This window comes from Pseudonaja textilis, chromosome 3 (genome assembly GCF_049901715.1).
Source record: "Pseudonaja textilis isolate UNSWEBS1 chromosome 3, rPseTex1.2, whole genome shotgun sequence".
Classification (NCBI taxonomy): Eukaryota; Metazoa; Chordata; class Lepidosauria; order Squamata; family Elapidae; genus Pseudonaja; species Pseudonaja textilis.
Genome location: NC_141992.1, coordinates 40,479,275 through 40,492,086, shown reverse-complemented (window position 1 = coordinate 40,492,086; position 12,812 = coordinate 40,479,275). Strand labels below are relative to the sequence as shown.

Sequence of the window (12,812 nt, the reverse complement as noted above, 5' to 3'; positions counted from 1 at the left end):
ACGTATACAGTTACTTCCTTGTTAATGAGCAGATCTACTTTGCCACCGTTGCTGAGAATCAGGAAAAAAATGTATTTTGTTTGTTCTTCTTTGTAGCAACTCCTTATAGGCTTTCCAGTCTCTAAAGCTCTATTATCTGTGCCATCTCTGGAAGGAACATTTCCTGGATACCAAATAAGTAGGGTGCTGTGTGTAGTTTCATACAAGAGCTAGTGTAATCAATTATGTTGTTCCTTTTAAATATTTTTGTAGGTCATTCAAGCAGCACTAAATATGCCATTTACACTGGTAGACTAATATATCTGACTTGGTTTGCCATTGAACTGAACTGATCTGGTTTGATCTGAGGCGATGTACATCCTTCCTTTGTGGGGTTATTTTTATTTCTCTCCTCAAAACTGTTATTAGCCCAGGAAGATCTCTAGACAGGACCAAATCCTTTCATCACTGGCACATTACTTCTCTCTCTCTCTCTCCTCCCCGCCCTCTCTTTCTCCATCGGTGCATGACTTGGAATATACAGAAGAGTGCATGTTGTTAACATTTTTATTTAGAATTTAATATTACAGCAAGAAATTGAACTAACTTTAATTAAATGATTTAAACCAGGTTCTCGTAATAGCATAACATCTGTAGGCTGTTCATATTTGGTTTTTCTGGCACTACAGATACAGACTCACTCTGACAGACTCAGATATTAGTAATAAAAGACATGCAATCCCATAGAGAGAGTGCTGTTTGTGTCTCTGGCGGGATGCTGTTCCAGACGACAGGGACCAACTTTCCTTCCTGCTGTTATCCAGAATAAATTGTGTCATTTGTTGGGCTTTCTTGTCTGTAATCACGAATTATTGTTTCCCATGGGGGCAGAAGCTTTTTGCTTTTAGCTTGGCTCTTATGCAATGGCGGCTTCCCCGACATAAGGTTCTACAGATGTTTACAGATGCAGCTCAAAGTTCACATCCAGAATGTCCTCTGGTCATGTTGGGATTTTGCCTTCTACATTTTGCAATCCTGCCTTCCTCCAATGCAATCATTTGGGGGAAGGCAGGTTACAGAAATCTACTCTCCTGCATCAAAAGGAACAGATTCAATTGCAAATTATAGATATGTCTCCTATTACAGGATATATCTTTTTATTGTTCAATAGAGATTCCAGTCACCATGTGAGCACATACTGCTTTCTTAAGTATGATTGAAAAATTTGACATGGTTGCTGCAGTAGTGATTATGTCCTTTCATAATTTTCCTCTTAGGACCCAAATGAGCTTCCCCTAAAGAACTTCCCACTTGTTAAATTAGAAAAAGCATCTGAAACTTCCATTTTCCATTATAAAAACATCAGTTAACTTACTGCAGCATCTTAAAGAAAATCAACTGAAAACCAAAAATTGAAGGCATTATAAATGGAATTGTACTTGTTGTTTTTCTGAGTTTTCTGATGATCAGGGCATAGAGTGTGGAGCTATTTTCTCTTATTCCTTTCAAAACCTGCTGAATGTATTTCTCAATATGGTCCAACAGAAAATATTCACTTAGATAAATTTACTCTTTCCAATGGAAAATGAGAGCAATGCAATATATTTATATATGTCTATTGTTTTCTTCCTAGGTTCACAAATCAATGGCAGTTATAGAAAGTACAATTCAGTAATTGACCTGAGGACAAAGGCATTTGGGGAGGATTATTTGGATGATGACAACATTCCACCACCACCTTCAATTCCTCCTCCTTCACCACCACCACTTTCAGTTGATTTACCACCAGTTTCACCTTCCATGGTAGCTCCACCTCCACCTTCCATGGTAGCTCCACCTCCACCACCAATGACTCCTCCACCTCCACCACCAATGACTCCTCCACCTCCACCACCAATGACTCCTCCACCTCCACCTCCACCAGCATTGCCAGTTCCATGTCTTTCAACTATGGCTCCATCGTCATTCCCATATTCCAATGTGTCTTCTCCCAGTACTCCAACTCCACCAGACTTCATTCCTCCCCCTCCCCCTCCTCCAGATTTTATGGATACTACAGTATCTTCTATTCCTCCACTTTCATTACCAGTTCATACACAACTCTTCTCAAATGGTGTGTCCAAATGGAAATCAGAGACTTCTCTCAATTCTCCAGCAATACCTATTCACAAGGAGACACAGTTACCACAATCCAGTCCAGAGCCTCATCTCACTTTCCCTAAATCATTAAAAGTACCCCCTCCAACCCCCATGAGAACATCATCAATTTCTTCAGGAGAAAAAGACTCCAGTCCCAAAGAATATTTACTTAGAATGGCACCTGACAGTCACACTTCTCTGTCACCTACTGTACAATCTGCTACCATAGTTTACGCAGAGGCAGAAGCTAGAGCCAAAACTACTATGGAAAAGCATTCTGCTTTAGCCAGAGAATCTGAAATATCAGATTCCAAAAGTCGCCCACGGAAGAAAAAACAAAATTTATCTTGGTCCACCGAAGAAAGAACAGAATTTTCATCTCCAGATCATGCATCGTCTGATGATGATATCTGGAAAGAACGTTGCAATTTAGATAAGTTGAAGAATGAACTGTCAACCCTACTGTCCTCAACTTGTAGAAAGGAAGACCGACCAACTGAAAGGATTACAGTTTCTAAAGCTAAAGGCACAGATATTGATAGCAACAATATTACTACAGATGAATTAAAACTAGTTAAGCATGATGTGAAAAAAACACGTTTATCACAAGGAGCTGAGAATGAGAAGAAAGAAAAGAAATGTGCCAATAATTCTCCAGCTAAATCTTTCACCAAAGATGCTTTCTCAACTACAGACAAATTTCCCACCAAAGATGCTTTCACCAAAGATGCTTTCTCAACTACAGACAAATTTCCCACCACTCAAGAAAACTGTGCTATGAAACTGAAAGAGGAGTTGGAAGCTTTATTGTGTCCAGTCAAGGAAGGAGGCCCACCTTTGGCGCTTGCAAACCTGAGACATAATCCAGAAACAAGAAAACAAGTTACTCTTCAGTTTTCTGGCAATAAGGTCAATAATGGTGAGTTGAAATTTTCAACAGCAAAACTGGAAGGTACAGAGAAAGAACCAACGATGCCTAGTGCACCTGTCCAAACATGCAAGTCACCAGTTTCATCTTTAAAAAACAAAAGTGAATATTTGGGTCCAGCTACATCTCCCTCTTCTAATTCTGAAGTTACCTTACTCACACAGACTGCTTCTCCCATCAAGGATCTCTCTGTGCAATATATGACTCATAGGTCGAGACTGGAACCTGTTGACAGCCTTGTCTCTGCAATTTCTTCCCAAGCTGCACATGATGGACTCAGCAGCTCATGTAATAATGAAAATCAAAGAGATTCTACTGGAAACATGCCCTCAACAACATCCAAACTATCTAGCAATGCAAAGCAACCGAGCAATGATATTCTGTTTCATCCTGTTACAGGAGAAAAATTAGAGAAAGGGTCTCCAATGGCTCTTCTTTTGGCTGCACAACAGCGGGCCAATAGAGTCAAATGTTCTGCTTCTGCCTCTCAAAATAATAGTTCTTTATCGGAGAAACCTCAGCTCAAACTGAACAATAGCAGCCAATCAGAGAATGGGTTATCCACCATTTATTACAGCAATTCAAAACCCAACACTATCAAGGTTGTCCCAAAGTTCCCACATGAGGACTTATTGGCAGTCTCTGAAAGTAAGCAGTGTAATGGATCAAATGCATCCAACAATAATGTCAGGAGTTCTTCAGAACAAAGTGAAAATATGCCACAAATATTTTCCAACACTACTGAACAATGCAGGAGTACAATGAAATTCAGGGAGATAACTGAGTCTCAGAGTCTTTCATCAAATAAGTGTGGTTCTTCTATTTTGCTTCACAACTCAAATTCCAGTCACTTGAAGCAGCAAGATCTATTGAGCACATCCAAAAGTCCTTTTCACTTTTCCCCTCTACCCCAAAACCATACAGTTAAGAATGATGAGGTGGAAGAAGGATTCAATTATGAAATAATTCCTCCACCACCAGAGTTCAGCAATGATACCTCTGAAATCCCAAAGTTGTCTTCAGATATTCAGATCTCAGATATGCAACTTAATTTCAACAACTCAAGCTATAACCATGGCAACAGTTATTCTCTGACATCAGCAGTCCAAAGGCCTAGTGACTATAGTCACCATTATCCAGGTGGCAGCTATACCTCCAATTGCCCTAGTAGCTGTTCCAATAGCCGCCCCCTAATTAAAAAACGTCTTTATCTATCAGAGACTGATGACTTATATAGTAGGACAGCTATGGCTGCTCGCAGTATGAGCACATCTAACTCCTATGGCTACAACTCTTCAGCTGTGGAAGGGATTCACCGAGCAAATTATTCTCACAGAAATGTTCCCAATGGTACACAGGGTCGAAGAGTATCCTTGGAAATACCTGGAAAAATTATACCTTACAATATTTCTGTCAATGATGTTCCATATAAAAGCCAAAATGGAGACTATTCCACCAATGCCTCTGGCAGGTATGTTTTATTTGTCATAAATATAGGAGTTGTAATATAAGTAGGGGATGCATGGAAATATTTTGGCCAGAAGTCAGCATGCAGGCTGACATTCAGCAGTTTCTTTTGTCCAGTATAATGTAAGGAATCTTTTTTTTTCTCCTTTTTAGAATTATGATGCTCTAAGTAGAGTTATTTTCCATTTCAAATCAAGTTATTCAGTCAGGTGACCAGATGACTACCACTTCAGCCAAATGCCTGCTTCTTCCACACTTATTCCTATAGCTAAGATCTCTGTCAAAATCAGCAAGAGCTCAATTGAGAGGAAAATACTGTATTGGTAGTGGGTGACTGATCTGTGCAGCTGTTCATTTCAAATTATATTTAGAGAGAAGATATGGGTACCAAGAAACTTATGTAATTCAACAGAATTATTGTTTCCAGGTAGACTGGCATTTTAGTTATTTTTGAAAGAGAAGCAAAAATATTCGAACCATCCATATTATTATTTATATCGGTAAGATAACTTTTATTAGAATTTAGCTGAGAAAGCCATTATGCCAAAAAAAATCTGTATTAAGAATTTCATATTCGCTGTCTGTGTTTCTGGTAATCAAAAGCTATCTTGCTAACAAAATCTCAGATAGTATTGATTTGAAAAATTTCTTCCTTCAACATTTTTTTCTTGTACTTAGAATGAAATATACCTCTTAACTGAATCACAGGTCTTTATTTATTGCTAAGAATTTCTATTGGACTAATAATATTTTTTTATATTTCTTCTGTTTAGGCCTTTCCGTGTTAATCCACAATATGGAACTCAAAATACATTTACTGTCAGGCCTGGAACAAGACAACCCATTTCTTATTCCTACCAAGGTCTTCATTAAGACCTTTCTGTCAGAAGCTCTGCATCTGCACACAGCTTGGGTCAAGCTTGTTATTACTCAATCTGGACCTCATTCTTTGTTCTGTATTATAACTTGCCTTTGTATATCTCCGTAAGACCTGTATCTTTTTGTAAGCATATTAGTTTTAAGTTATTCAGACAATATTATGAATGAGTCTTATGAAGCTATCTTGGTAACCAGCTTCTTTGCATAATGTAAGAATACCTATGTGTCTTCATTCTAGGGCACATTTGACTAATAGGTGTCTATGCTTTGAAAGGACGGGCATGGAGTAAATTTTACCTTACTAGCACCATCTTTACAAACATGCATTGGTCATTTAGGAAAAGTAAGCAAAAGAGGAAGAGTGCAACAGAAAGGTGAAGCACAGAATCCAAGATCCAAGATAAAGAATGAGTTCAGCAACCCATTCATGGCTACTCTAGATCAGCCATGCATGGCCTAGAAATCCAACTGTTAGCTGGAAGAAAATGGCATAGTAGTGGGAAAAGAAAGGAGGAGTTCAGCGGAATAAAGGATGAGCAAGAGAGAAGGATTAAAATTTTGTGATACTTGCAGTTTCAATAGTGCTAGCACAAAAGAAAGTGCATCTCTAAGTTGTACCCACTGTATTTTTGTTTATCACACCATTGTTAGAATCCTGAACAGAAAAGAAGAGAGAAACTCGGGAGCCCTTGTCAAATATTCTTAGATCTAGCAAAATATTTGAGACTGAACTTCTTCAAAATTGTTTTTAGTCATTTAGTTTTTGCACCTTCTTTAATTTGGGAGCCATTTTTAATTAAAAACTGTACAAGATTTAAATGAACCAAACAACATATACCTGCCAGGATAACCTGGTGATTCATTGCTGCGTTGTTTTAGTTTTCAAGAATGCAATCATTCTATTTACAACCTTGTTTTTCTTATGGTTTTTTATTTTGGTTTAGGCGTTAAAAATATTTAATGGATATGAGAGGTATTTAGTAGAACAGGTGCCAGCATCTGTACAAATTAAATCAAATTATATCTCTGTAATCAAAGGGGAAACAGTGCATGCTTAAAGGTCACCTTGGAAAATGTCAAATATGTTTGTTTGGAGGTAAATCTTATGGGATTTACTATCTAAGTAGAGGAAAACAGCTGTAATCCATTTTGGCTTGTATTGGTTATACATGAGATTTACAGGTAGTCTTTGAATTACAGCCATTCATTTAGCAATTGTTCGGAATTACAGCACTGAAAAAGTGACTTACAAATGATCCTCACACTTGCGACTGTTGTAGCATCTCTGCAGTCGTGCGATCAAAATTCACCTGCTTAACCACTGGCATATATTTATAATGGTTGCAGCATTCCCAGGGTCATGTGATTGACATTTGTGACCTCTCCAGTTGACAAGCCAATCAATGGGGAAAGCTGATTTGCTTAATGGTCACGTGATTCAACTTAAGAACTTCAATTATTAATAACCATGAGCAAAAATAATCAAAAAATTGGGCACAGCTCATTTAGCAACCACCTTACTTAATAATAGAAATTCTGCTTCCAGTTATGGTTGCAATTAATGGCTTACCTGTAGACCAATAATCTATGGATTTAGTTCTAGTTTTTAGAACTGAGAGGGAAAGTGGCCTTCTCAATTTATTTATATAGATTTTGCAAATAAACAAAACTATGGCCATTTTTTTTATATAAAGGATTATTTATTTATATAATAGATAACAGTTTAAATTATAAAGCATCTATGAAAGAGACCTAAAACAAGATGGATGACATCAAGTATTACGGGCCCAATTGGCAAAACAAAGCTCAGGACCGTATTAGGTGGAAACAGGTGGAAGAGGCCTTCGTCCTGCAATTGATAGACAATGGCTAAAGTGATAATGAAGATGGTGAATGATGATGATGATGATGATAATTTGAGTTTGAGTTCTAGGGATGCTTCCCATTTAAAGCAATCAAATGTTTCCAAACATTTAAGTAAAAATTGTTTAAATAGGTATAGTTTGCAAAGCATCTTCTATATTGTATTTATGCACTCTATTTACATATTATTTTATTTCTTGCTTGTATATATATTCATGAACCTAAAGCCACCTCTATCAGGAATCAGAGTAAATCTACTTTAAACAGAAGATGGGTGGGATGAAACGAAGTAAATTGTTATTTATGTTTTTTTCCTTTGATTTGTTTTTTGTTCTGTATTTTTACTGCCAGGATGGAAAGATATATTTTGTGATTTTTCTGCCTCATGTGTTAGAGGAACTACCCATTTGTTGCTCTGCTTCAGGCAAGGGAACAACTTGGACTAACCCTGATTATAACCTTTGATACTAAGATAAACTGATTGGGAAAAAAATGTCCTAACCCTCTTGTCTATAAGATCTAGGAGGCTTCTGACCTTCAATAGAAGCAGGAGTCTAACTGCAGGTCAAATAGTGAGATATTCTGTTCATGATTTCTTCATGTGTACATTATACTTTAAAATGGAGATACTGGATATTTCCAGTATGCAATTAATGTAGCATTTTCAGTAATTCAGCATAAACGTTACATGAAATTGTCTTAGATTTTACCGATATTGATTATTCATATGATTAGTTTTGACCAAACTCCGGTTTCAAAGAAATAATAATTTTGATTGATTATAGCTTATTTTGGTAGGAGACATACATTGAGAAAAACAATAAACAACAGCTTTGTATTCTCAGGATCTTTTCAAAGTTCTGAAACTCATTTCAGACTGCATGTTTGTAAACAATCATTGAGATATGCTACAACATCAGCCAATTGCTAAACATTCATTGCGTATTTTAAAGGTAGCCATTATTTCTGCAGTTTTTAAAAACCACCTGGCTTTCTCAAATGATGTCTATGGAGATTCTCAGTCCTCCACGTCATGGTTGTCCCAAAGGTGCATTTGCAATTGGACTTTCTGGTTTTTCTTTACATTTTGCTTCTCATCCAAGAAGCTTCTTCAGAAATGTCTTCAAAGAAAAACCAGAAACCGCCTCTTGAAAAAGCACCCTTGGGATTTTTTCATGATCTTTTATATTCTGGTTAGTCTGGAGTTCAAAGAGTGGTCATTCAGCTAATAATTGCTTATTCTAAACTGGTCATTATCTGTCTGCATAGAATGTCAGTCAAGGACCAGTCCTTCTGTCTCAAATTGGTTATTTGCTAAGTGTACTGATTCAGGGCTTCCAATGTTTAGTTAACTAGAACTAGAATAACAGAGTTGGAAGGGACCTTGGAGGTCTTATAGTCCAACCCCTGCTTAGGCAGGAAACCATACACCTCAGACAAAAGGCTATTTAATCTCTAACAAACTCACTTTATCTAAACTAACAGACTTTCCCCTTTCCTTTCTAGAAGAAGCAGAAATTTCTATTTTTTTCTTGCCCCCAATAAAGGCAGTCTGTGTATTTGTCCTCATGAATGTGTATACAATTGTCTGCTTGTTTGTCTGGTTTTGTTTTGCTTTATTTTAAATAATTTAAAGTATTCTATGAGATGGTTTGAAGGCAAGTTCAAATTCTAATGCAATAGTATTGCTATAATTTTAAAATACATTTTATTGCTTTTAAAATAATGACAGCAAAAGGAAAAAGCAAAGCACAAAAGATACATTATTAAAAAATAAACAAGTGCTTGTAAAATAAAAATGCAACAGAAAAAATAAATGTATAGAGTATATGGTCTTAGAACAATAAAGTTACAATTATCTATAGAATTATCAAATGCAAACATGAAAGTGTGTGTGCATGTCTGTATGATTATTGTGTTTTTCAACCTACTGTACTTTGTATAAATTGCTCCCATATTTCCTTGCATTTATCCATACAAGAGGCTCAGTGGCTTAGAAGATGCTGGAGAAGGTCTATGATCCTACAGTTCGAGTCTCACCACTGCCCAGTGTAATGCACTCCCATTACTTACCACAGCTCATGCCAACCTAGCAGTTTGAAAGCATGTAAATATAAGTAGATAAATAGGTACCACTTCAGTAGGAAGGTAATGGCGTTCCTTGTTTTGCCATATGCTTTGTGCTCTGTGACATGATGTCATGCTGGCCAGATGATCATGGAAACATCTTCAGACAGCACTGGCTCAATGGCTTAAAGAAACACAGATGAGCACCACCCCTAAAAGTCAGCTATGACTAATGGAGTAAAACCCGCAGGGACTCCTTTACCTTTTTTTATCCATACAAAGTCTGCATTTATAGGCAATCCACTCACAGATGGGGTAATCAGGTCTTCAATCCATTGAGTAAGTGGAGCCTTACATTCATTTTTCCAAAGTTGCAATATGAGTCTTTTATCTATAATAAGGACACAGAAACTCCACTTATGTTGTCCAATTCCAGGCACAAGTATGTAATTCAAGAGAATATTATCCTCTGAAAATTTTAGCTTTTGTCACATTTATATAGTCTATTACTTTCTCCCAAAACTTGGTAAGTATAGATCATTGTAAAAAATGTATTTTAGAGAAGCATTGCCCTTATCGCGTCTTCAACAAAATGCTGTTCTAGCATTTTTCTTTTTCTATACAAATGTAGTCTAATGGAGGCTAATTTTAAAAAAATCATTTTTGTTAATAGAATATCCTATTTTATTAAAGCTATCATTTGCACCAATAGTGAAATAGCAGCATGAGGTTTAGAAACAAAGAATACCATCTGCAGATAAAACCAAAATGATGCACTACTCTGTAAATCTTATGTTGTCTCATAGCATAAACCAAGCATTCCACGCAAACAACAAAAAGCAAGGGAGAAAGTGGGCATTTGAGATTGGGTCCTCTGGAAAAAAAAAAGGAAAGTAGTAGAAAATATATATTAATTTCAAAGAAAATCCAAATCTATTTAATGCAGCAAACTTATACTGCTTATATATTTTGTCAAAAAGCTTTTAGCAGATTGGTTTTCATTTTTATTCACACCACACACACAAGGCCAGGTTTTAGGCTTTTCAAGGAAATGCTCCATTTTTAATTAGTCTGGCCTCCCTTAATGTCTTTCATATCAATACCAAAGGAATCGTCTGAAATGGAGAGGAGGCATAGCTGATGGAGCAACAAGGGCCGGGAATCTTGCTTTACTACTTTTACTGAGTCATACCATAAGCAGAATACATATTTTACAAGCAACCCGTGCAACTCCTTTCAGCAAGTCCTAACCAGAGTGCCTTTTGAAATAGCAAATACTCGCCTTAATCCTGCTCTGCAATCAAAGCAAAACTTTGGGAAGCTTGAAACAAGCCAGAGTTATGCTTGATCCCATAAAAACAGTAACATACAGCTCACACTTTTGCAGTACTTCTTTTAAAATAGTAGCAAAAGCGTTGGAAACACAAAACATAGTAAAAAGAAGGCAGAATTCAATCAAATCTACTGGAACAGCTATTCTGAAATTTCTCCAGGCTCTGATTTAAGTCCCTACACATTGATTTGTCACATGCCATTTTTTAAAAAAAATGTTTTTATTTAAACCTCAGCAAGGAAGATTAATCTTCCGTTATAGAGCCTACCCTGTGAATCTCTGGTGCTAATAGATTTCCTCTGATGCAGATTATCTTCATCTTTTGGGCTATAGTCCCTACAATTTCCTAACCTCCACTGTGCAAGCTGTTGGATTTGAAGTCCTAAATGTATTTTATGTCTTTCCTTTTTTGGTTGTTGGAAACTACAGCAACTCATATAAAATTGCAGAAGTGCTCTGGATTTTTTCGTCTTCTTTGGTACTATCTGCATGCCTTCAGAACAAATTTAAGAATTTTGTTCACAGAATTTCTCACACCCAAGTTTCTTGCAGATAGGGGATTCTGGAGGGAACTATTGCAGGGATTGCTGGAATTTATCAAATACAAAAATAAATCCAAATCTCTTGACCTGTAGCCATGCCAAGTGTTTAGTTCACACAGTGCACTAAATTATAATTTGGTTTGTTTGATGTGAACACAATTCAACCGCTGTGGTTTATACATCATGATATAAAGTTTAATGCATGATGTAAACACATGTTTTATTTATTCAATAACCAAATAGTTAAACAATCGTTATGGCAGCATATATGGGAATTGTCTGCATGACATAGAAATGTTTCTGTGAACAGGGAAGTTGACAGAAGAAAGGCTGGCTCACTGAAATGTAGTTTGCCAGGATTTAGTTTCCCACCTGTGTGAATCCAGGCACAGTGGTTTTATGGATCATTCAAATAGGCATGCAGCCTGTGGTGATGGAGATCTTAATTACATAGATATTTATGGAATGACGAACTCCTGCCAAGTATAGTCCTGGAAATACGTCATTTGACTTTTCCCTCTAGAAGACCCTTTATCCTCTAGATTCAAGATACATGAAGCTACAAGAAGTTAGCTATCTTTGGCGAGGTATTAATACAGGAAGCTTAGCTAAAAGCAGCATATGCTTAGGGGAAAGTGAACATGTAATTTGGGAAATATATTGATTTTAATGAGACTTTGAGCTAAGGCCACTTGAATACTTTGAACTTCAAGAAAAACAGACTTCTGGAGCAGAACATAAGTAGGATTCTAGACCAAGAGGTTAATGGGAAATAAACCTCAAGAGACCTCCTCTGAGTTGAGAAAAGAAAACCAGAAATTATCTTATTAGGCAAGCAAGATGGCAAATTTTTTGCTTGTAAACAAGAATTTGTAATTGCAATTGAATAGGAGTTTGTGATATGCTTCATGAACAGTACATGATTTTAGCCTGTATCAATATGATCTTCAAAACCATGGAAAGTAATTATTTTACTCTGCATATTGGCCAGAATGAAATTGTTAAAAATTAAAATACTGTATGTATTTAAACATATAAACATATTCCATTTCTTGAAGAATCAACAAAATACCCGAAGAGATGTCACAATGAAGAAAGCCTTCACCTATTTTCTATTATACTAGGATGCATGTTATGGAATAATGACCTTAAGTTCTTTTTCCAGGTTCAGGTGGGACATAATGAAAAAGACATAATTACTTTACTTAGCTGCATATATTCTCTGGCTGCACAAGATCCATAGTTCCTCTTTGAAATGAAGAATTGAATATCCCTGATACATAGGGCAAATTGCAGTAAAGTACTATATTCAGCAAAGGTAAATAATAAGAAGCTGCCTCCTTGTGGCACAACAGTGGAAATATTCACTGCTAGTAGTGGAGAAAAGCCTCAATTATTGACTAAGTAGGTAGGCCATATTTATGTAGCAGAATGAATACCACCTCACCAAACATTTTTGGTGTTTTGTTGTTTGATCTTCCATTTCATGGGAATAAAGTAGCATTTGGAACTTGATCATTTGCAATGCAAACTTGATCAGTTTTAACTATGGACTGTGGTTAAGTGACATTTATCAATGCAATTTTAAAAGTACTGTAATACAGGTAGTCCTTGA

The 12,812-nt window shown here is 36.5% G+C and overlaps 1 protein-coding gene across 3 annotated transcripts in view; it reads left to right on the top strand.

Annotated features, from left to right (window-relative positions):
- The window catches only part of C3H6orf132 (chromosome 3 C6orf132 homolog), a 46,658-nt gene extending 37,515 nt beyond the window's left edge, over window positions 1-9,143 (top strand). For 2 of the 3 annotated variants that reach the window (XM_026713046.2, XM_087929334.1), the window contains exons 4-5: window positions 1,613-4,517; window positions 5,287-9,143. In XM_026713046.2, coding sequence (XP_026568831.2) covers window positions 1,613-4,517; window positions 5,287-5,386 — 3,005 coding nt within the window. In that variant the 3' untranslated portion in view covers window positions 5,387-9,143. The remainder of the gene's footprint in view (window positions 1-1,612; window positions 4,518-5,286) is intronic. The other variant, XM_087929333.1, reaches the window with a different exon arrangement.
- Window positions 9,144-12,812: the final 3,669 nt, after the last annotated feature.